Source organism: Chlorocebus sabaeus, chromosome 11 (assembly GCF_047675955.1).
Source record: "Chlorocebus sabaeus isolate Y175 chromosome 11, mChlSab1.0.hap1, whole genome shotgun sequence".
Lineage (NCBI taxonomy): Eukaryota > Metazoa > Chordata > Mammalia > Primates > Cercopithecidae > Chlorocebus > Chlorocebus sabaeus.
Window position 1 is genome coordinate 120,853,114 of NC_132914.1, and position 19,749 is coordinate 120,872,862.

The following is a 19,749-nucleotide window of genomic DNA, read 5'->3' on the forward strand; positions in this document are numbered from 1 at the left end:
ATAGAGGGCACGTAATGAGTGGTCAATAAAAGCTTGCTGAGTGAAGGTGTATGTGGACATGAATGGCCCAGGCCAACTGTGAACAGTGGAATAGGACAGTGTTCTTACTTAGGACTCTGACCCTAACTTCCGGGAAAGTAAACCAACATTCAGGATGTACCGGCCATCGGACCCCCGCCATCAGCGGATGCCTGTTTTGCAGAGCTGCTAACCCGGGGCCCCGACACGTTTCTCTGCCCACGGCAGCCAGCCCCGCGGTCCTTCGGCCTGGACGCGGTCCTGTGCTGCCACCTGCCTCCGAGGGACAAAGAAAGTGGGAGAGCCGGGCCAGACTCCCTCCCGCCAAAACCCTTGCCCGGTGCTGAGAGGCGCCCGGAGCCCAGGGGTGCGGGGCGGGTGTAACTCCCCGAGCCTGCCCCGCCGCCTGCCTCCACCGTGCCGCGGGCGCCTTTCTTCGCTCCCGCTGCGTTGGAGCCTTCGCAGCGCTCCGGAACTCTGCTGCTACAGCAAAGTTCCCGGCCGGCCGCCGGAGCTGCCGGAAGCGGAAGTGCTCGTTGGGAGTGCACAGGGCGCCTTCGAGCAGCGGCGACCGAGGCGGCAAAGGAGAGAGCCATGGAGCATGTGACGGAGGGCTCCTGGGAGTCTCTGCCAGTGTCACTGCACCCGCGGGTGCTGGGCGCGCTGCGAGAGCTGGGCTTCCCGTACATGACGCCGGTGCAGGTATCGGTTCCTGGAGGAGAGTGAGGCTGGGAGGGGGGCAGGCACCCGCTGCTTCGGACACAGCGGAGGTGATCGGATAGACCCGAGCCCTGGGGCGCGCATCCCTCCAGCTGGGGCTCTTGCCTCGTCTCCAGGCTGCCCAGACTGGCGGGATGCGGAGCTGCTCGGCCAGCGAGCCGGCAGAGGGGCCGCGACCCACCCTGCCCTCGGGTGCTGGGGTCTCGAGCCTGGTTCTCATCCTAGCCCTGCCCCCTGTAGCTGTGAGACTTCGGGCAAATGGCTTAACCTCAATGTGCTTCATTTTCCTTCTCTGTGAAATGACGAAAAAATAACACCCTCCTTATGGGGTTGCTGTGGGGACTAAATAAACCAATCGGCACACTATAGGAGCTCAGTGAGGGTTACCTGTTGTTATGCATCTTTTCAAGAAGTATTTCTTGAGGACCTGCTATGTGTCAGGAACTCTTCTAGGCTCTGGGGAGTTTGCAGTATTGGCATCTGCTCATAGCCTTACTTTCTAATGCAGGAGCTAGAGAAAGGATAATTTCAGCTGCTAGTAAATGTTATGAAGGAACTAAGACTGTTGTGATAGTGTCACTCGAGGACTGGAGAGGAGGTGAGACAGGATGCTAAGGAAGGCCTCTCTGAGGAGGTGTCATTGAGCTGAGACCTCAGTGATTGAGAAGGAGCTGGCTCTCGGGTGACGAGGGGGAGATTATTCCAGCAGAGAGAAATACCAGTGCACATAAATGCCCTGGGGCAGGCTGCAAATGGTTTGAGCAGCAGAAAGGAGGCCTTTGTGACTGAACATCAAGAGTAGTGCAAGAGATGGATTGTGTAGGGTCTTGTAGGAGCTTGGATTTCATTCTAAATGTAGTGGGAAGCCATCTTATCTGGGAAGATGTTTAGGAAGGGAAGGGCTGTGATTTCTCTTTAGAGAGTGGCCTTTTCAGGCATAAGAGACAAAGCAGGCAGGTCGCTTAGGAGGCCATTGTCAGGTAAGAGATGATGGTGGCTTGGAGTAGGTGGAACCAGTGGATATTGAGAAGTCACATTTGGAATAACTTTAAGGTTGCTAAGGGACTGGAAGTGGAGGTTAGGAAAGAAAAGACTCTAGAGGGAGCTGAAGTTTTTATTCTTTTTTTTTTTTTTTCTTTTGAGATGGAGTCTCACTCTGTTGCCCAGGCTGGAGTGCAGTGGCGCGATCTCGGCTGACTGCAGTCTCCACCTCCCGGGTTCAAGCAATTCTCTGCCTGAACCTCCTGAGTAGCTGAGATTACAGGCGCCTGCCACCACGCTCGGCTAATTTTTTGTATTTTTAGTAGATATGGAGTTTCACCATCTTGGCCAGGTTGGCCTTGAACTCCTGACCTCGTGGTCCACCTGCCTCAGCCTCCCAAAGTGCTGGGATTACAGGCTGAACCACCGCACCCCACCGATTTTTATTCTTATTCTTAGTAGCTAAGTGAATGGTGTTACCATTTCCCGAGAATGGCTGGAGGGTGTAGCAGGTTTCAGAAGGAAAGTCAAAAGTTCTTGTTTTTTTTTCTGTGTGTGTGTGGGTGGTTTTTTTTTGTTTTTGTTTTTGTTTTAATGTTTTTGAGATAGAATCTTGCTCTGTTGCCCAGGTTGGAGTGCAATGGCATGATCTCAGCTCACTGCAACTTCTGCCTCCCGGGTTCAAACAATTCTCCCATTTCAGCTTTCCAAGTAGCTGGGATTACAGGCATGCATCACCACGCCTGGCTAATTTTTGTGTTTTTAGTAGAGATAGGGTTTCACCATGTTGGCCAGGTTGGTCTCAAACTCCTGATCTCAGGTGATACGCCTGCCTTGGCCTCCCAGAGTGCTGGGATTACAGGTGTGAGCCACCGCGCCTGGCCACAAGAGTCCTGTTTTTAAACATTGAGCTGTGTTAAGTGGCACCCGCCTGTAGTACCATTTACTTGGAAGGCCGAGGTGGGAGGATCCCTTGAGCCCAAGAGTTCAAGACCAGCCTGGGCAACATAGTGAGACCCCCATCTCTGAAGTTAAAATAAATAATGGCCGGGCACGGTGGCTCACGCCTGTAATCCTAGCACTTTTGGAGACTAAGGTGGGAGGATCACTCGAGACCAGGAGTTCAAGACCAGCCTGGGCAACATAGGAAGGCCTTGTAATAGCAAAAAATTTTTGAAAATAAATGAAGCCTTGAGTTTGAGATGCCCATAAGATTCCTGGGAATGTGGAGAATCTATTTCCAGCAGACAGGGCTGGAGATGGAAACTGGGAGTGCTGTGTTCCCTGCCTAGGGAACCTGGCCTCAGAGCCTCAGAGCCTCAGAGCTCATTGTCTAGACCTATCATCCACTACACAGTCACCAGACACGGCTATAGAGTGCTTGAAATACACTTTGTCCAAATCAAAGTGTACTCTTGAGTATCAACACAGTGGATTTTGAAGACCTAGTTTGAAAAAAGAATGGAAAATGTTGATTTTTACATATCGATTAAATGTGAAGGGACAATATTTTTGATATATTGGGTTAAATAAAATATTAAAATTTATTTCACCCATTTCTTTTTTACTTTTCTTACTATGGCTACTAGAAAATTTAACATTGTTTATATGGTTCACATTTTATTTCTATTGGACAGCAGTGGCCTGGAGCAGCGTCCTCACCCTCGGCACTATTGACATTTTGTGCTGGAAAATTTTTTGTTGTGGGGCTGTCCTGGGCATTGTAGGATGTTTAACAGCATCACTGGAATCTGTCCACCGGAGGACATCACCTCCCAACTCTGGCTGTAATTTATTTAATTACTTATTTTTTTGAGGCAGGGTCTTGCTCTGTTATCCAGGCTGGAGTGCGGTGGCACAGTCACAACTCACTGCAGCCTCGACCTCCCTGGGCCTAGGTGATCCTCCTACCTTAGCCTCCTGAGTAGCTGGGACCACAGGCTTGCACCATCACACCCACATAATTAAAAAAATTTTCTTTGTAGAGATAGTCTCCCTGTGTTGCCCAGGCTGGTCTGGAACTCCTGGCCTTAAGGGAGTTAAGGGCCTTCCAAAGTGCTGTAATTATAGATGTGAGCCACCATGCCTGGCCCACCCTGGGTTTTGACAACCAAAAATGTCTCCTTACATTGCCAAATGTTCCCTCGGGGCTTGATAGGGAGTATAGAAATCACTGTGTAGAGGCAGTTGGAATAATATTACATCTGCTGTGATTTAAGTGAGCTCAGGCCCTGGGGACCAGGGCTGAACCCTGGAGGGAGCAGCCGCGAGGCCAAGGCCTAAATCTAATTGAGGTTTAGCTTTTTTGATTGCTAAAACCAGGTTTCTTGTAAAGTCTGGAGACCTCTACAGTGCTTAAAATGAGAAGGTTTATTTGAATCTTGATTCTGTGATACTAGAGCTGGAAGGGACCCTAAAACCCAATGTCTTCAACACCTTCCTGGTTCAGAGAGGGAAAGTCGGAGAGACAGGAATAGAATTCAGGACTCCCACCTCCCAGCTCAGCTCACTGTCCCCACACGTCGTCCATGTAGACACAGTTGCCATGTTTGATTCAACTTCTCTATGGTGACTTGGTTACTCATAGCCCCTTTTGTGGTGGGGTCCACTGTGGCCTTAGCCGCCCATTATGTTCCTAGGGCTTCGGTTCTCACCTGTGAAGTGATGGCATCCTTTAACCGGTGCTTTGCAATCTCTCCCTTTAGTCTGCAACCATCCCTCTGTTCATGCGAAACAAAGATGTCGCTGCAGAAGCGGTGAGTGCCTCGGGTACGTGCAGCCTGTCCTTGTGTTTTCCCTCATACGAACTCTGAGGAAGAAAAGAAAACCAAAACTCTCTGTTTGCAGGTCACAGGTAGTGGCAAAACACTCGCTTTTGTCATCCCCATCCTGGAAATTCTTCTGAGAAGAGAAGAGAAGTTAAAGAAGAGTCAGGTGAGGACAGTGAAAGTGATTTATTTTCACCTAGTCATCAGAGTTCACATTGGATTAAGAAGCTGGCTACAAACTTAGAAAAAATAGATCAGACGCCGTGGCTCACACCTGTAATCCCAGCACTTTGGGAGGCCGAGTCTGGAGGATCACTGGAGTCCAGGAGTTTGAGACCAGCCTGGGCAACACAATGAGACTTTATCTCTACCAATAATGAATGAATGAATGAATGAATGAATGATGAAACTTGAAGAAAAAAAAGACAATCCTCATTATTTGTGGATTCTGTATTTGTTAATTTGCCTGCTCGTTGAAACTTATAACACCCCAGTGGATCCTCGGTGCTTCTGTGGTCATGGCCGTGGGCAGAGCTGCCTTTTGTTTTACTGCTCAGGTGTAAACAGTGTCCTTTTCGTCATCTATTTAGTGCTATGTTTTTCACCTTTTTTTTTCCTTTTTTACCTGAGACAGGGTCTTGCTCTGTCACCCAGGCTGGAGTGCAGTGGCGTGATCTCAGTTCACTGCAACCTCCACCTCCCAGGCTCAAGCTATCCTCCTGCCTCAGCCTCCCAAGTAGATGGGACTACAGGTGTGGACCACCACATCTGGGTAATTTTTTGTATTTTTTGAGGAGAAGGGGTTTTGACATGTTACCCAGGCTGGTCTCAAACTTCTGGGCTCAAGTGATCTTTCGGCCTCGGCCTCCCAAAGTGCTGGGATTACAGGTGTGAGCCAGCGTGCCCAGCCATTTTGCACATTTGTTGCTTTATGTTGGTGATTTTGGTTTTTGAAATGGCTCCGTGGTGTAATGCAGTCTAGTGTTCCTGGGCGCAAGAAGGTTATGACGTGCAGAGAGAATCCCCGCACTAGAGAAGCACAAGCTCAGGCATGAGTTAATGTGCTGTTGGCCACAAGTTCAATAGGAATGAATCAACAGTATATATTAAATAGAGTCTTTTAAGCACAAACAGACATAAAATAGAGTTATGTATTGATTGGTTGACAAAAATGTCATGTCCAGAGACTGGCAGGAACCTAACCCTGTGTTTCCCCTGTGAGCAGTGGTTCAGCGTTCACTAATTCAGTGTTCTTAGTGTTAGTGACTTTAAAGAGCATAACTGCAGTGTATGATGACAAGTAACCGTAATTCAAAGTAGTTGATATGTGCTCAGGGATGCTGCTGAGAACACCCAGTAACTGCGGTTTCTCTGGAAGTTCTCTGTGTGGTGGAGGGCGGAGGGCCTATGAGTTCCTCTCCAGGAGGCCCTTGCGCTGCTGACTGTGTCCCTTCCTTCCATGTGGGCAGGTTGGAGCCATAATCATCACCCCCACCCGAGAGCTGGCCGTTCAGATAGACGAGGTCCTGTCGCATTTCACGAAGCACTTCCCCCAGTTCAGGTGATTTGGATGCAGTGTCCCTGTTAGCCACGGGCTGTTGTTTTGCCGAACTTAAAGACTTTTCTTGTTTTAGCCAGATTCTTTGGATTGGAGGCAGGAATCCTGGAGAAGATGTTGAGAGGTTTAAGCAGCAAGGGTGAGTTTGCTCATGTCTGCTCATTTCTTTGCTGCTCTTGGCACTGAACCCAAGAATTGATATGTGATCTCAGCCTAACTGTGGGTCCCCCTTTCAGCAGCCTCCTCCCCCTGCAAAAAGGTGTTTTCTCCAGGCCAGCTTCCTATGGCGCTTTGCTAGCTCCTTCCCATGAGGCCCTGATGAGTACTTAACTCAGGTTCCTACAGAGGTCAAGAGAACGACGTGAGGATAAACGAGTGGTCAGGATAGATGAGTGCGGGACTGGGGGATGGTGAGGAACTGGCCAGTAGCTGCCTGGAATACTCAGCTCCAGCTGGTAGCTGCCTGGCGGGACTGGGCTTTTGAAAAAATTCAAAAGCCAGGTTTTGAATTTTTTAAAAAGAAGATGGAATTCCAGATTTGTGTGTGTAATCTCCTGATTTTTTAACTGTTGGCGTGTAATCCACGTTTGAAAAACACATCATGTAGGTGAGCCAGTCTGAGGGAGCCACATCCGGCCCTGAGTCTGCCAGTTTGTGATCTTTACATAGAGTTCTCTAATTCTGTCAACATTCCCATTTTACATGTGAGCTACCTGGAGCCTACAATGGTTGAGTTAACTTGCGTAGGTCAGAGGTTGGGAAGCTTTTTTTGTAAATGAGCAGATGGTAACTGTTTTCGGCTTTGTGAACCATATGGTCTCCGTCGCAGTTACTCAGCTGCTGTTGCAGTGTGAAGGCAGCGATAGGCAACATGTGAATAAATGGGCATGGTTGTCTGCCAATAAAATACTTGGCAAGGACAGGCAGCAGCCCAGGTTTGGTCTGGGAGCTGGAGTTTGCCAACCTTGCCTGGGTCATAGCCCAGAACCCAGATCCCGTTTCGCCGCAGCCCTCACATTTTCTACCCTACAGCACTCTTTTCCACTCTCATGCTCTTCATTCTCTTCACTAGGGCTTAAATGACTTTGGAGGGATATGAAACTTGGTATTTTGGTAATCATTAACCACATTCCCAAGATCCAGAGAGCTTGGTAAATGTTAACTTTCTTTCCAAAGTGGGAACATCATTGTGGCCACTCCAGGCCGCTTGGAGGACATGTTCCGAAGGAAGGCGGAAGGCTTGGATCTGGCCAGCTGTGTGCGATCCCTGGATGTCCTGGTGTTGGATGAGGCAGACAGACTTCTGGACATGGGGTTTGAGGCAAGGTACTGGCCTTTGGACTTCACTGGCTTGAGTGGGTGGATGATACTAATACAAAAGGAAAGCAAAATGGAGTTTACTACTTTATGACTAGGTATTTTTATTTTTTATTTTCATTTTAATTTATTTTTAATTAATTTATTTTTTAGAGACAGGGTCTTGTGCTGTAACCGAGGCCAGAGTGCAGTGGCGTAATTATGTTCACTGCAGCCTCAACCTCTTGGGCTCAGGTGATCCTCCTGCATCAGCCTCCCGAGTAGCTGGGGCTACAGGCGCACACCACCATGCCTGTTTTTTTAATTTTTTTGCAGCTGGGGTTTTGCCATGTTGCCCAGGCTGTTCTCAAACTCCTGGGCTTAAGTGATCCTCCCACCTAGGCTTCCCAAAGTGCTAGGATTACAAGCGCCAGCCACCATACCTGGCCTAAGTATTTTTATTAACCACATTTTAATTTCAAATCATTAAGTAGTTTGAGCTTTCAAATTCTACCACGTGATTTTTATTCCGGTTCTATCTTTGATCTTTTTTTTTTTTTTTTTTTTTTTTTTTGAGGCAGAGTCTCACTCTGTCGCCCAGGCTGGAGTGCAGTGGCCGGATCTCAGCTCACTGCAAGCTCCGCCTCCCGGGTTTACGCCATTCTCCTGCCTCAGCCTCTTGAGTAGCTGGGACTACAGGCGCCCGCCACCTCGCCCGGCTAGTTTTTTGTATTTTTTAGTAGAGACGGGGTTTCACTGTGTTAGCCAGGATGGTCTCGATCTCCTGACCTCGTGATCCGCCCGTCTCGGCCTCCCAAAGTGCTGGGATTACAGGCTTGAGCCACCGCGCCCGGCCTATCTTTGATCTTAAAATGCACTTTCCTTCAAGTATTTTTTTTTTTTTTTTTTTTTTTGAGACAGGGTCTCACTCTGTCATCCAGGCTAGAATGCAGTGGCATGATTTTGGGTCATTGCGACCTTTACTTCCTGGGCTTAAGTAAGCCTCCCACCTCAGCCTCCTGAGTATCTGGGACTACAGGCACATGCCATCACGCCTTTTTTTTTTTTTTTAATTTTTGCAGAGACAAGATCCCCCTTATGTTGCCCAGGTTGGTCTCAAATTCCTGGGCTCAAGAGATCCTCCCATCCCAGCCTCCCGAAGTGCTGGGATTACGGGCATGAGCCATCGCACCTGGCAGTTTTGTTTTTTAATAAACAGTTTAATGGGATGTAATTCACATATCATTATAATTGTATAATTATATGCTAAAATTTGAGGCCCTTGGAAAAATGAAAGTATAAAGAAGAAACAAAGAATCACCCATAATCTCACCTCCCAGTGTATGTGCTATAAATATTTTGATGGCTTCACTTTCAGTCTTTCTGAATACCTGCTTGGTATCATGAAGCACTGTGTGTTGATTATGCTGGCAAGTGAGCGGTTAAGTGTGAGCCCTCTTTTTATCAGCATCAACACCATCCTGGAGTTTTTGCCAAAGCAGAGGAGAACAGGCCTTTTCTCAGCCACTCAGACGCAGGAAGTGGAGAACTTGGTGAGAGCGGGCCTCCGGAACCCTGTCCGGGTCTCGGTGAAGGAGAAAGGCGAGGCAGCCAGCAGCACCCAGAAGACCCCCTCCCGCCTGGAAAACTACTACATGGTGAGTGCCTGGGCTTGCTTCTTACTTGGTGATAATGACCAGTGCACATTTTATGGAAATTGTACTGGTAGAATAAATATATGAGACCCTGTAGCACATATGAAATGCATTTGGGGACAGAGCTAGGAGAAATGGTCTGGGTGTTCCTGCTCATTGAATGAGTAAGTTAGTTAAATTGGGCTTTAATGTATTTTAAGCACAGTCTCTAAGGACAGTGTCTCTGAACCTCCTACCCTCAAGTGACAAAATGTTTCTATTTTACATGCTTGGGGTGTGCTGGGTGCAGGCATGATTAAACTCTGTAGTTCCTCGGCCTGTCAGAACAGCCTGTGTCACAGAGAAGGGCATAGTTAGATGTGCAGGTGGAACACAGAAAATCAAATGACAGACTCACTCCTGAGGAGACTTTGTGGGGTGGAAATAAATGTTCTACTCTGTAAATGTTGTGTATTTTTGACCTGCATCAAATATGTTGAATTTCTTTTTTTTTTTTTTTTTTTTTGTGACGGAGTCTCACTCTGTCACCTAGGCTGGAGTGCAGTGGCATGATCTCAGCTCACTGCAAGCTCCGCCTTCCGGGTTCACACCATTCTCCTGCCTCAGCCTCCTGAGTAGCTGCGACTACAGGCGCCCGCCACCACGCCCGGCTAATTTTTTGTATTTTTTTAGTAGAGACGGGGTTTCACCCTGTTAGCCAGGATGGTCTCGATCTCCTGACCTGGTGACCTGCCAACCTCGGCCTCCCAAAGTGCTGGGATTACAGGCGTGAGCCACCGCGCCCAGCCTTTTTGTTTGTTTTTTGTTTTGAGACAGTGTCTCACCCAGGCTGGAGTGCAGTGGCACGATCTCAGCTCATTGCAACCTCTGCCTCCCGGGTTCAAGCAATTCTTCTGCCTCAGCCTCCCGAGTAGCTGGGATTACAGGCGTGTGCCACCGTGCCCGGCTAACTTTTTGTATCTTTAGTAGAGGTGGGGTTTCACCACGTTGGCCAAGCTGGTCTTGAACTCCTGACTTCATGATTGCCTGCCTCAGCTTCCCAAAGTGCTGGGATTACAGGCATAAGCCATTGTGCCCGGCCCAAATATGCTGAATTTCTAGTAGTAAATACTGGCTGCTAGCTTCTGTAGTTTCTTCACAAGGAAGTAGATGGGCTTTTGGCAATTTGATTGTTTAGTAATGAGGCCACTCCCCACCCCTGTTCTGTTCCGTCCCATTGCTGGGATGGGCCACGAGGCACAAATGCAGAGAGCACAGGCTGCAGGGGAGGCAGCACCATCAGGGCATGGAGGAACCCACAAGCCAGTGCCACTGCTGATGGTACATTGTCCCACCAGCCTGGGGCTGGGACTTTTCTTTCTCTTTTGCAATAAGCTTTTTCAGGTTAAATTTTTCTTTAGGCCTGGAGGGGTTCCCTAGCTCCTGAACATGTCTGCTGTTCAAAATGAAGGAGGCTGGTTTTTGAAACCAGAGTGTTCCTATTGCTGTAGACTGTGAGGTTGTCAAGGCTGCTCTCCTGTTTGTGTCAATTTGTAGGCAGATTAAAGGTAGAATGAGTTTCCAAATGAGAAACTGCACCTAGTGTAACTGGAGAGTGTTGTCGAGATCAGATAGGCTCATCAGAAGTGGGAGTTGTAGTTGCCATTGATGTTTCTTTTTTTTTTTTTTTTTTTTTTTTTGAGACGGAGTCTCACTCTGTTGCCCAGGCTGGAGTGCAGTGGCCGGATCTCAGCTCACTGCAAACTCCGCCTCCCAGGTTCACGCCATTCTCCTGCCTCAGCCTCCCGAGTAGCTGGGACTACAGGCGCCCGCCACCACGCCCGGCTAGTTTTTCATATTTTTTAGTAGAGACGGAGTTTCACCGTGTTAGCCAGGATGGTCTCGATCTCCTGACCTTGCGATCCGCCCGTCTCGGCCTCCCAAAGTGCTGGGATTACAGGCTTGAGCCACCGCGCCCGGCCGCCATTGATGTTTCTGACAGTCCAGGCTGGGTGAGGGAGGAGGCTAGCTCTTCCCAAGCAGAGGGAAGGACTCTGCATAGGGTAGTGTGGAGAGCATGGGTGCTAGAGCAGCTAGAGCAGGACTGCCTGGTGCATATCTTGGCTTTGGCCCCTACTAAATTAACCGGTGAACTTAGAGGTCCTCACTTGTCAAATGGGGGCCACAGTAGTATACAGCTTCGTAGGGTTACTGGACGATTAATTAATTAATCCATGCAAAAATGTTCATGACAGTGCTTAGTACACGGTAAGTATGGGTTGAGCATTCCTAACTTGAAATTTCAAAATCCAGAATGCTCCAGAATCTGGAGTTTTTTGAATGCCAGCATGATGCGGAAAGGAAATGCTTGTTGGAGTATTTTAGATTTCGGATTTCCAGATTAGGGATGCTCAACTGGTAAGTATAGTGCAGCTATTCCAAAATCTGAAATAATTCAAAAGCCAAAAAACACTTCAAGTCCCAGGGACCTTGGATGAGGGATACTCATACTAATGCTAGCTTTGGACACCCACTGTGGCTACTGTTGCGTTCTGTTGTTTTGCATTCGTTTTGCATTTAGAGATGGCTGAGTACATGAGAAAAAATTCCAAACTGGGCATTTGGTTTTGGTAAAAATAGGATGAATGCATTCAGGTAAATTTAATGTCTCTAATTTGGGAGTTTGAATGGAGGACTTGATTGCATTATGAAAAAAAGCAATGGGGTCTGAGTCCATGGAAGCCTTTTAAATAATTATGTACATTGCTTTCTGGAAATCATTATTCATCTTAGAGCAGTGACTTCTGAACTTGGCATCAGAATTTCCTGGGGGAACTCTTAAATAATATGGATTCTTAGGTCCAATCTCAGACCTACTGAATCAGAATCTGTATGTCGTACCCAAGAATCTGCATTAAAAAAAATATATATATCCTTTGACTGGGTTAGGTGGCTCATGCCTGTAATCCCAGCACTTTAGAACTGAGGTGGGAGGATCGCCGGAGGCCAGGCCAGGAGTTTGAGACCAGTCTGGGCAACATATTGAGAGTCTATCTCAAAAAAAAAAAAAGGAAAAGAAAAGGTAAAATAAATAAATAAATAAAAATCTACTCTGGAGATGGTGTACCAGCTCTCATGTATATTGGGATTGGGAGTTGGGAACTGTTGCCTGTTGGATGACTATGTTTCTCTGAGCTGTATGATTTTGTGACATACAAATTAACTTTTAGAGGCAGCAGCACATGTCGATGTTTATTCTGAGCTAGGTAGACCAGTTAACATTCTGACTAAAGTCTGTCCTACCCGTGGGGAAAATGACATTCCTTAAAATTTAATGCTGAAACAGAAAATAGCCATGGGGATTATTATTGCCAAATATGTTTTTTATTAGTTTCCCTTTTTCTTTTGCAGGTATGCAAGGCAGATGAGAAATTTAATCAGCTGGTCCATTTTCTTCACAATCATAAGCAGGAGAAACACCTGGTCTTCTTCAGGTACTCCTCTGGTCTCTGGTAGGGGCGCCAGGGATTCAGGCAGAATGTGCAGGTGCATGCGGCCTTTGGGTTTTGGATTCCATCTAGCATGGTTCTCTCGGGAATGCTTTTGGCTGCAAATAACTGAAAACCCAACTTTCGTGGTTCAAACAAGGTTGGCTTTATTTTTGTCCTATAAAAATAAGTCCAAAGGCAGAGGCAGTTTCTCACAGGGGCTTCATGTGTCATTCATGTCAAGATCAATGTTGATGTGATTGGTCTTCTCTTCCTGTGTGTCACCTCATGGATTCTGGATGACCACTATTATACCCTGTCATATCTGCACTGAAGAAAGATAAGGGGGGAAAGGCAGAGGGGGCGTATGGCAATATTAGCTATATCCATGCCTTTTAATCAGTAAAACAAAGAGCTTCCTCAGAAACCCCTCTGCCCTAGCTGACTTCAGCTGTGAATTCATCTAGGGGCCAAAAGTGGGTCATGTGGTGGCCCCTCACTTCAAGAGCAGCAGAGAAAATGAGCGCACAGCTTTTCTGGCTCTGTGGTAGTGGCCAGCGAAGCAAGAAGTGGTTGGGAATAGTGTTTATCAGCCATCCATGGAGTCCGCCACAGTGGGGTTTTGTCCTGTGGTCAGAAGGCAGCGTAGGAACAGATGCATATGTTCTTTGGACTGGTTGGTTCTTTTCCCCTTTTCTCCAGAGATAAATGTTGATCTTTAGCAGTACATAAAAAATAATTTTATATTACTTTTCCATGTGTTATCCTACAAATAAAATGCGATTATTGACTATGACCCACAGTAAGAAGTACAATTCGGTACACACCCAAACAAGACAATAAAACAAAGGTTTTCACGAAACCACACTCTGCTAGGTGGGATGTTTTCTATTCTGTTCTACTCCAGCTGTTAATTTTTTAAAAATGCTGGTCGAGACCCACTAAATTGATTTCAGAACCCACCAGATCTGTGGGTGACGAGGCTTAGTGTGTGAAACACCACTTCGTTACATACTATGTGACTCAAGGTGGAAAGATGGACCAGTCTGGTGGCGGTCACAGCATAGGTGGAGGAACTGAAGTAGACTAGAGTTAGCCCAAACTGGAATGCAGTAGTCTGGTATAGTGGGAGGAGCATTTGACTTGGGTTCTGGTGCTGCCACTTACTCTGTGTTTCTGGTCAGTTTCAGTTCCCTCATCTGCAAAAGGATGGGAAATCACTGGGGAATGCTTCCAGTTAAGGAAAAGGGTCCAGGGTGAACTTTGTTAGAACGGTGCTGGGTAAGGAACTCACAGATTGAGAGAATGCTGAGTGTCCACCTCCCAGGGAAGGAGGCTCCCTGGCAGGAGTTCATGGGCCATCTCTTTAGGGCATATCTTTATTGGGATGACTCTGTGAACCTCCTTTTTGTCCTTGGATGACTCAGCTCCAAGTCCCAAATATCTGGGAGAAGGGATCTGATTGGTCTAGCTTGGGTTATTTGCTGAGCCCTTGGGAATCCTGCTAATTGGGGAAGAAGCAGTTCCCTAAAGGAAAAGCAGGAATGTTTTTAAATCTTATAAGATTATTTGTGGTTAAGATGTCATTGCTTTTGTTCTGAATGACTGTTTCACTTCAATTCCTTTTTTGGAGTCAGGGAGATTTCCTGTTAGAACATCTTTAGACAGTAGAATACGTCCTTGGGGGTTTTAACTCACGTTTAAGGTATTTTGTCAAAAGATTGGCCTTTCATTGGCTGAGAGGATTACAGATTGAGAACTCAGTTGTGGATGATTTCCACTGCCAGTCTCGTCATTCCCCTAGGGAGGGCTCGTAGTTAGGTTGTGTCTACTGCAGCTATTGCTCACAGTTCCCCTCTCCCGGTTGTAGAAGGACCAAGGTGGTCAATGACTCTAAGCCGTCTGTCCCTCTTGCAGCACCTGTGCCTGTGTGGAATACTATGGGAAGGCTCTGGAGGCGCTGGTGAAGGGCGTGAGGATTATGTGCATTCATGGAAAGATGAAATATAAACGCAATAAGATCTTCATGGAGTTCCGCAAACTGCAAAGGTAGGTGAGCTTCATTGGAGGTAACAGCTTTCCTGCCACACTGCTCTTTTAGGTCCTCAAACACCCCATTCTCCAGTAGCCTGTGCTGTCCACTTGTGTTGTTTTTCCTGCCTGGAACCCTCTTCTCTCTCTAACCTGGTTATCACATCTCTTTAAATGCCCAGAGCCTCACTGCCCTGTTCTAATGGCTTTGCCTTTTGCTATGTCGTTTCCCTAGTTACTGAACTTCTGTGCTAGACGGTAGGCTCTGTGACACAGGAGCCCTGTGCATTGTCTTCACTCCCAGATTGCTCTGTGCCTGGCCCAGGGAAGGGTTGTGATGACTGTCAAGAAGCAAGGAGCAAATCCATTTGTCCTGTTGGTGTAGAAACTGTCTGTGGCTTAAGGGTGGGCACGGTGGCTCATGCCTGTAATTCTAGCACTTTGGGAGGCCGAGGCGGGTGGATCACAAGGTCAGGAGATCCAGACCATCCTGGCTAACACGGTGAAACCCCGTGTATACTAAAAACAAAAAATTAGCCGGGCATGGTGGCGGGCGCCTGTAGTCCCAGCTACTCGGAAGGCTGAGGCAGGAGAATGGCGTAAACACAGGAGATGGAGCTTGCAGTGAGCTGAGATTGTGTCACTGCACTCCAGCCTGGGCGACAGAGCGAGACTCCATCTCAAAAAACAAAACAAACAAACAAACAAAAACTGTCTGCTTATCAGGCTTGTGACTACACAGCAGGGAACTTGTGTCTTCCATTGACCATAAGTTGTTTCTGTTTGTGCTAACAAATAACAGTTTTCTGTTTTTCTTAATCATTGAACATCTGGCTATATTAAAAGTCCTCTTTTGGACAAAGCGATATACCTGACTGCGAGGTCTCAGTTACAGAGTGAAGTGTCTGTTGTTTTTCAGATGGCTACGAAGGATTAGACCCATACAGTTTCGGTTTTCAAATGGAAATGTTGTAATTTTTAAAATCCCTTTGCTGTCTCTCACCTCCCTCCAGTTTTTATTGGAATTTATGAAGTCCTAGAGATTTGTAGAAAGAAGGAAAAATCAAAATATTACCTTAAGCATGTGCTTCTGTGAGAAGCTCCAGCACCTGTGTGTCACTGTCATCAAGATCAGTAGGCTGTTTGATGGTGATGAAGATGGTGAAGCCTCCTTACTCAGAATGCTGTTTTCTCATTTTCTAGTGGGATTTTGGTGTGCACTGATGTGATGGCCCGGGGAATTGATATTCCTGAAGTCAACTGGGTTTTGCAGTATGACCCTCCCAGCAATGCAAGGTATGGTACGAGGCTGCCACCCACTCTCTGTTGAGGAAGTTAGCCTAATGAAGTAGGAATCCTGAAGAAGATAAACAGATAATGATGTTCATTGCAACATTATTTTATAGCAAGCCTCCAGCGTGCTTGGGTCTGCAGTGACCCCGTGCATTCCTACAGTGCTTGCCAGAACAGTTTTGAAACGGTTTGAGGTCTTGCCCTGCTCCATGTAGAGCAAGGTTATAGAAATTTCAGACAATGAGAGAAAACAAAAAACAACAACAAAACATTATTTGAGACCAGGCGCGGTGGCTCACGCCTGTAATTCCAGCACTTTGGGAGGCCTAGGCGGGTGAATCGCTTGAGCCCAGGAATTCACTAGCCTGGGCAACATGGCAAAACCCCGTCTCTACAAAAAATGTATATACAGATTAGCTAGGTGTGTGTGCCTTTAGTCCCAGCTCCTTGAGAGGCTGAGGCAGGAGAATGGCTTGAGCGCAGGAGGCAGAGGTGGCAATGGATTGTGCCACTGCACTCCAGCCTGGGCAACAGTGTGAGACTCTGTCTCAAAACAAAACCCATTGTTTTAAGAGGCAAAAATAGGCAAATGGATGAATAACCCATTCGTGGTGAAATAGTGATATTGTATTGGCAGCAATTAAAAGTATTTTCAATCATTTTCAGTTCTTGCAGAAACACACAATAGAACGTCTAAATGGAAAAAAGCAGTACATAACACCACATGTGGAAATTACAACTACTTTGTCCAAAGTCAGCATATATTCCTAATACATGCGTCCACGCATAGGAAGATGCCTGTAAACCCCCAAGTGTTGATGATTACTCCTGAGATTATTGGTCATTTTCATTTTATTGTTTGTATTTTTCATTGTATCCCAGATTTTCCACTGGGGACCATGTCCCACCTGTCTGATCAGAGAGAAAGATACAAGTTTTACTTAGAGTTCACATTAAATGTTTATTACAGAATCATATCTGTCTGCAGTGCTGGTTTAATTGCCAGTTCTTCTGTTTCTCACACTAGTAAGTGGCCAAGTCCACACTGAGCTGTGGAGGCTAGAGGCTCCCCATAGCATTTTAGCTGCATCAGCCATGTGGCTGGAGCCTGAACTCTGTTCAGCTGTCCTCACCTGGGTACCCATTTCCATCCTGTGTTCTCACAGTGCCTTCGTGCATCGCTGCGGTCGCACAGCTCGCATTGGCCACGGGGGCAGCGCTCTGGTGTTCCTCCTGCCCATGGAAGAGTCATACGTCAATTTCCTTGCAATTAACCAGAAAGTAAGCTGCCTAGTGACGGGATAGCTGGAAAAGTTCTTCTCCAGCATGTGGTCAGCAAATGAAATTACAAATTGCAAACTCATTGGGGCTGGGCTGGTGGTGGCAGCGTGGGGCCCTAGTGGGCCTTTTTTTTTTTTTTTTTTTGAGACAGAGTTTCACTCTTGTTGCCCAGGCTGGAGTGCAATGGCGCTATCTCGGCTCACTGCAACTTCTGCCTCCCGGGTTCAATGGATTCTCCTGCCTCAGCCTCCCAAGTAGCTGGGATTACAGGCACGTGCCACCACCCTAGATAATTTTGTATTTTTAGTAGAGACGGGGTTTCTCCATGTTGGTCAGGCTAGTCTTAAACTCCTGACCTCTGGTGATCTGCCCACCTTGGCCTCCCAAAGTGCTGGTATTACAGGCGTGAGCCACCGTGCCCAGCCACCCTGGTGGGCTTTAAGGCTGTGGAGGCACCTCAGTCATGGAGTGACCAAGCCTCCTGTGCGGTAGCAGGCCCTGCTGGGATCCAGGCAAGGGTGAATAGAGACTTGTGAATAAGAGACCCAGTGTTGCTATACTTTGCTACTAGATTAGGATTGTCATGTGAAATCTGATTTTTAAATTTTCTTTTAAATTTAACATACTTTTTAGAGCATGTGAAATATTTGGGTTGGAATTGGGCTTCAGACCTCAAAAGGTGAAAAGGAATTGTTTTGCTTTCGGTTTTCTTGGCTGTGATGGGGGAGCCCCGGGGATGTGATGCCAACCAGGGAAGGTGAGAATGTGGTGTGTGTAGTGCCCCCTGCAGGAGATGAAGCTCCAGAGAAACACAGCGGACCTTCTGCCAAAACTCAAGTCCATGGCCCTGGCTGACAGAGCTGTGTTTGAAAAGGGCATGAAAGCTTTTGTGTCGTATGTCCAGGCTTATGCAAAGCATGAATGCAACCTGATTTTCAGATTAAAGGGTAAGTTGGACTTCTTCATGTGATAATGTCTCCATCTTAACCATGTGGTGATCTTACAAGTATGAGATTGCTTTGTCTCATAAAAGGAAGTGTTCCCAGGCTTTGAGTAGACACAGAATAAACTGGCCACTGGCTGCTGAGTATTCCTTTTAACTTTGTAAAAATGTAATTATTTTCATTCTAATTTAAATGAATTCATTAAACCCTTTGGTTAGAAAAAAATTATATTGTAAGCCATTACTGACTGTTCTAATCCTGTTGAGTGTGCTAACTCTGATCTTCTGATTGAATTAGATCTTGATTTTGCCAGCCTTGCTCAAGGTTTTGCCCTGCTGAGGATGCCCAAGATGCCAGAATTGAGAGGAAAGCAGTTTCCAGATTTTGTGCCTGTGGACGTTAATACAGACACGATTCCATTTAAAGATAAAATTAGAGAAAAGCAGAGGCAGAAACTCCTGGAGCAACAAAGAAGAGAGAAAACAGAACATGAAGGGAGAAGAAAATTCATAAAAAACAAAGCTTGGTCGAAGCAGAAGGCCAAAAAAGAAAAGAAGAAAAAAATGAATGAGAAAAGGAAAAGGGAAGAGGTAAAGTTTAGTTTTACTTACATTAACTTAGAATCTTGAACAAATATTATTGTAGTCGTTCTTTAAATAGGAATTGTGTGGGGCGCTCAGATTTCTATTACGTTGGTGACTGGGGCGGGGAATTTGCTGTATTTGCAGAAGCCAATCTGAGAGCTTATAGTTCCTGAGTTAAAACTGCTGGTTTCACCAGAACACTATTGCTGAAAAATTTAGTAGTTTATTGGTTTCTTCTGTACTTAGGGTTCTGATATTGAAGATGAGGACATGGAAGAACTTCTCAATGACACAAGACTCTTGAAGAAACTTAAGAAAGGCAAAATAACTGAAGAAGAATTTGAGAAGGGCTTGTTGACAACTGGCAAAAGAACCATCAAGACAGTGGATTTAGGGATCTCAGATTTGGAAGATGACTGCTGATTCGAGTGCCACAGATGAACCCACAAGGGCATAGCTGTTCCCTAACTTAGTGGATGGCTCCAGTTTGCTTTTAATGGAAATCAAAACTTCAGGAGACATCTGAGAAGAATCACGTCTCTGAAAGCTGTCCTTTCAGACGAGGGAGAAATGAAGGGTTTCACACTTGGGAATATTTTACTAAAAACATTCCAGTCTTGGCCGGGTGCAGTGGCTCCTGCCTGTAATCCCAGCACTTTGTGAGGCTGAGGCAGGAGGATCACTTGAGCCCAGGAGTTCAAGACCAGCCTGGGCAACACAGCCAGACCCTCTCATTAAAAACAACAAAACAAAACAATTCCAGTCTTGAAGTAGTCTAACAAGAAAATGTACAATTATTTGAGTGTAAATAATAGATGTATTTATTTATCATGATGGGCCCCATATATAGACCTATGTACATATTATATATATATGAGCTCTTTTTTCTGAGGCTATTTTACAGTTATTTTTAAACATAAAGGTACTGAAGTATTCTTGACTTCTGATTTTCAAAACCATTCCTTAGTATCTTTAGGCATCTGACCTCCTGAATGTCCTTGGCCCTGGGCTTCAGTTATCCTTTGATGCCCTGCAGAGGTGGCTAACGTGCTGGGGGTTTTTCTGTGTTAAGAATAGTCCCAGTTTTTTTTTTTTTTTGATGAATAGCTGAAAAACAGAGGCATTAAGTCACATTCCGGGAAAGAGAATTACA

At 46.4% G+C, this 19,749-nt stretch overlaps 1 protein-coding gene and 1 non-coding gene across 4 annotated transcripts; both read left to right on the forward strand.

The window, feature by feature from the left end:
• Nucleotides 1–492: 492 nt before the first annotated feature.
• Nucleotides 493–19,353, forward strand: DDX55 (DEAD-box helicase 55). Of its 3 annotated transcripts, none has more exons than XM_008005127.3 (14): nucleotides 493–720; nucleotides 4,425–4,475; nucleotides 4,567–4,653; nucleotides 5,957–6,048; nucleotides 6,122–6,184; nucleotides 7,222–7,371; nucleotides 8,810–8,999; nucleotides 12,387–12,469; nucleotides 14,381–14,512; nucleotides 15,698–15,790; nucleotides 16,954–17,068; nucleotides 17,847–18,015; nucleotides 18,310–18,602; nucleotides 18,843–19,353. In XM_008005127.3, exons 1-14 carry the CDS (start codon nucleotides 613–615, stop codon nucleotides 19,017–19,019), a joined length of 1,803 nt encoding a protein of 600 aa, XP_008003318.1. In that variant the 5' UTR covers nucleotides 493–612; the 3' UTR covers nucleotides 19,020–19,353. The 3 variants fall into 3 exon arrangements, with proteins under 3 accessions (XP_008003318.1, XP_037851348.1, XP_008003319.1); XM_008005128.3 differs by having other exon boundaries at nucleotides 616–720; nucleotides 4,359–4,475; XM_037995420.2 differs by lacking the exon at nucleotides 18,843–19,353 and having other exon boundaries at nucleotides 537–720; nucleotides 18,326–18,456.
• On the forward strand, nucleotides 15,898–16,030 carry LOC119624053 (small nucleolar RNA SNORA9). The gene has a single exon (XR_005240142.1). It is a non-coding gene; the product is annotated as a small nucleolar RNA SNORA9 (small nucleolar RNA).
• Nucleotides 19,354–19,749: the final 396 nt, after the last annotated feature.

Excerpts from the sequence above, each read along its gene's own strand:
- DDX55 (XM_008005127.3), top strand. The coding sequence starts at position 613 with ATGGAGCATGTGACGGAGGGCTCCTGGGAGTCTCTGCCAGTGTCACTG. Across the intron at positions 4,654-5,956 it reads AGAAGTTAAAGAAGAGTCAG|GTTGGAGCCATAATCATCAC; the intron begins GTGAGGACAGTG and ends CCATGTGGGCAG. Across the intron at positions 14,513-15,697 it reads GAGTTCCGCAAACTGCAAAG|TGGGATTTTGGTGTGCACTG; the intron begins GTAGGTGAGCTT and ends CTCATTTTCTAG.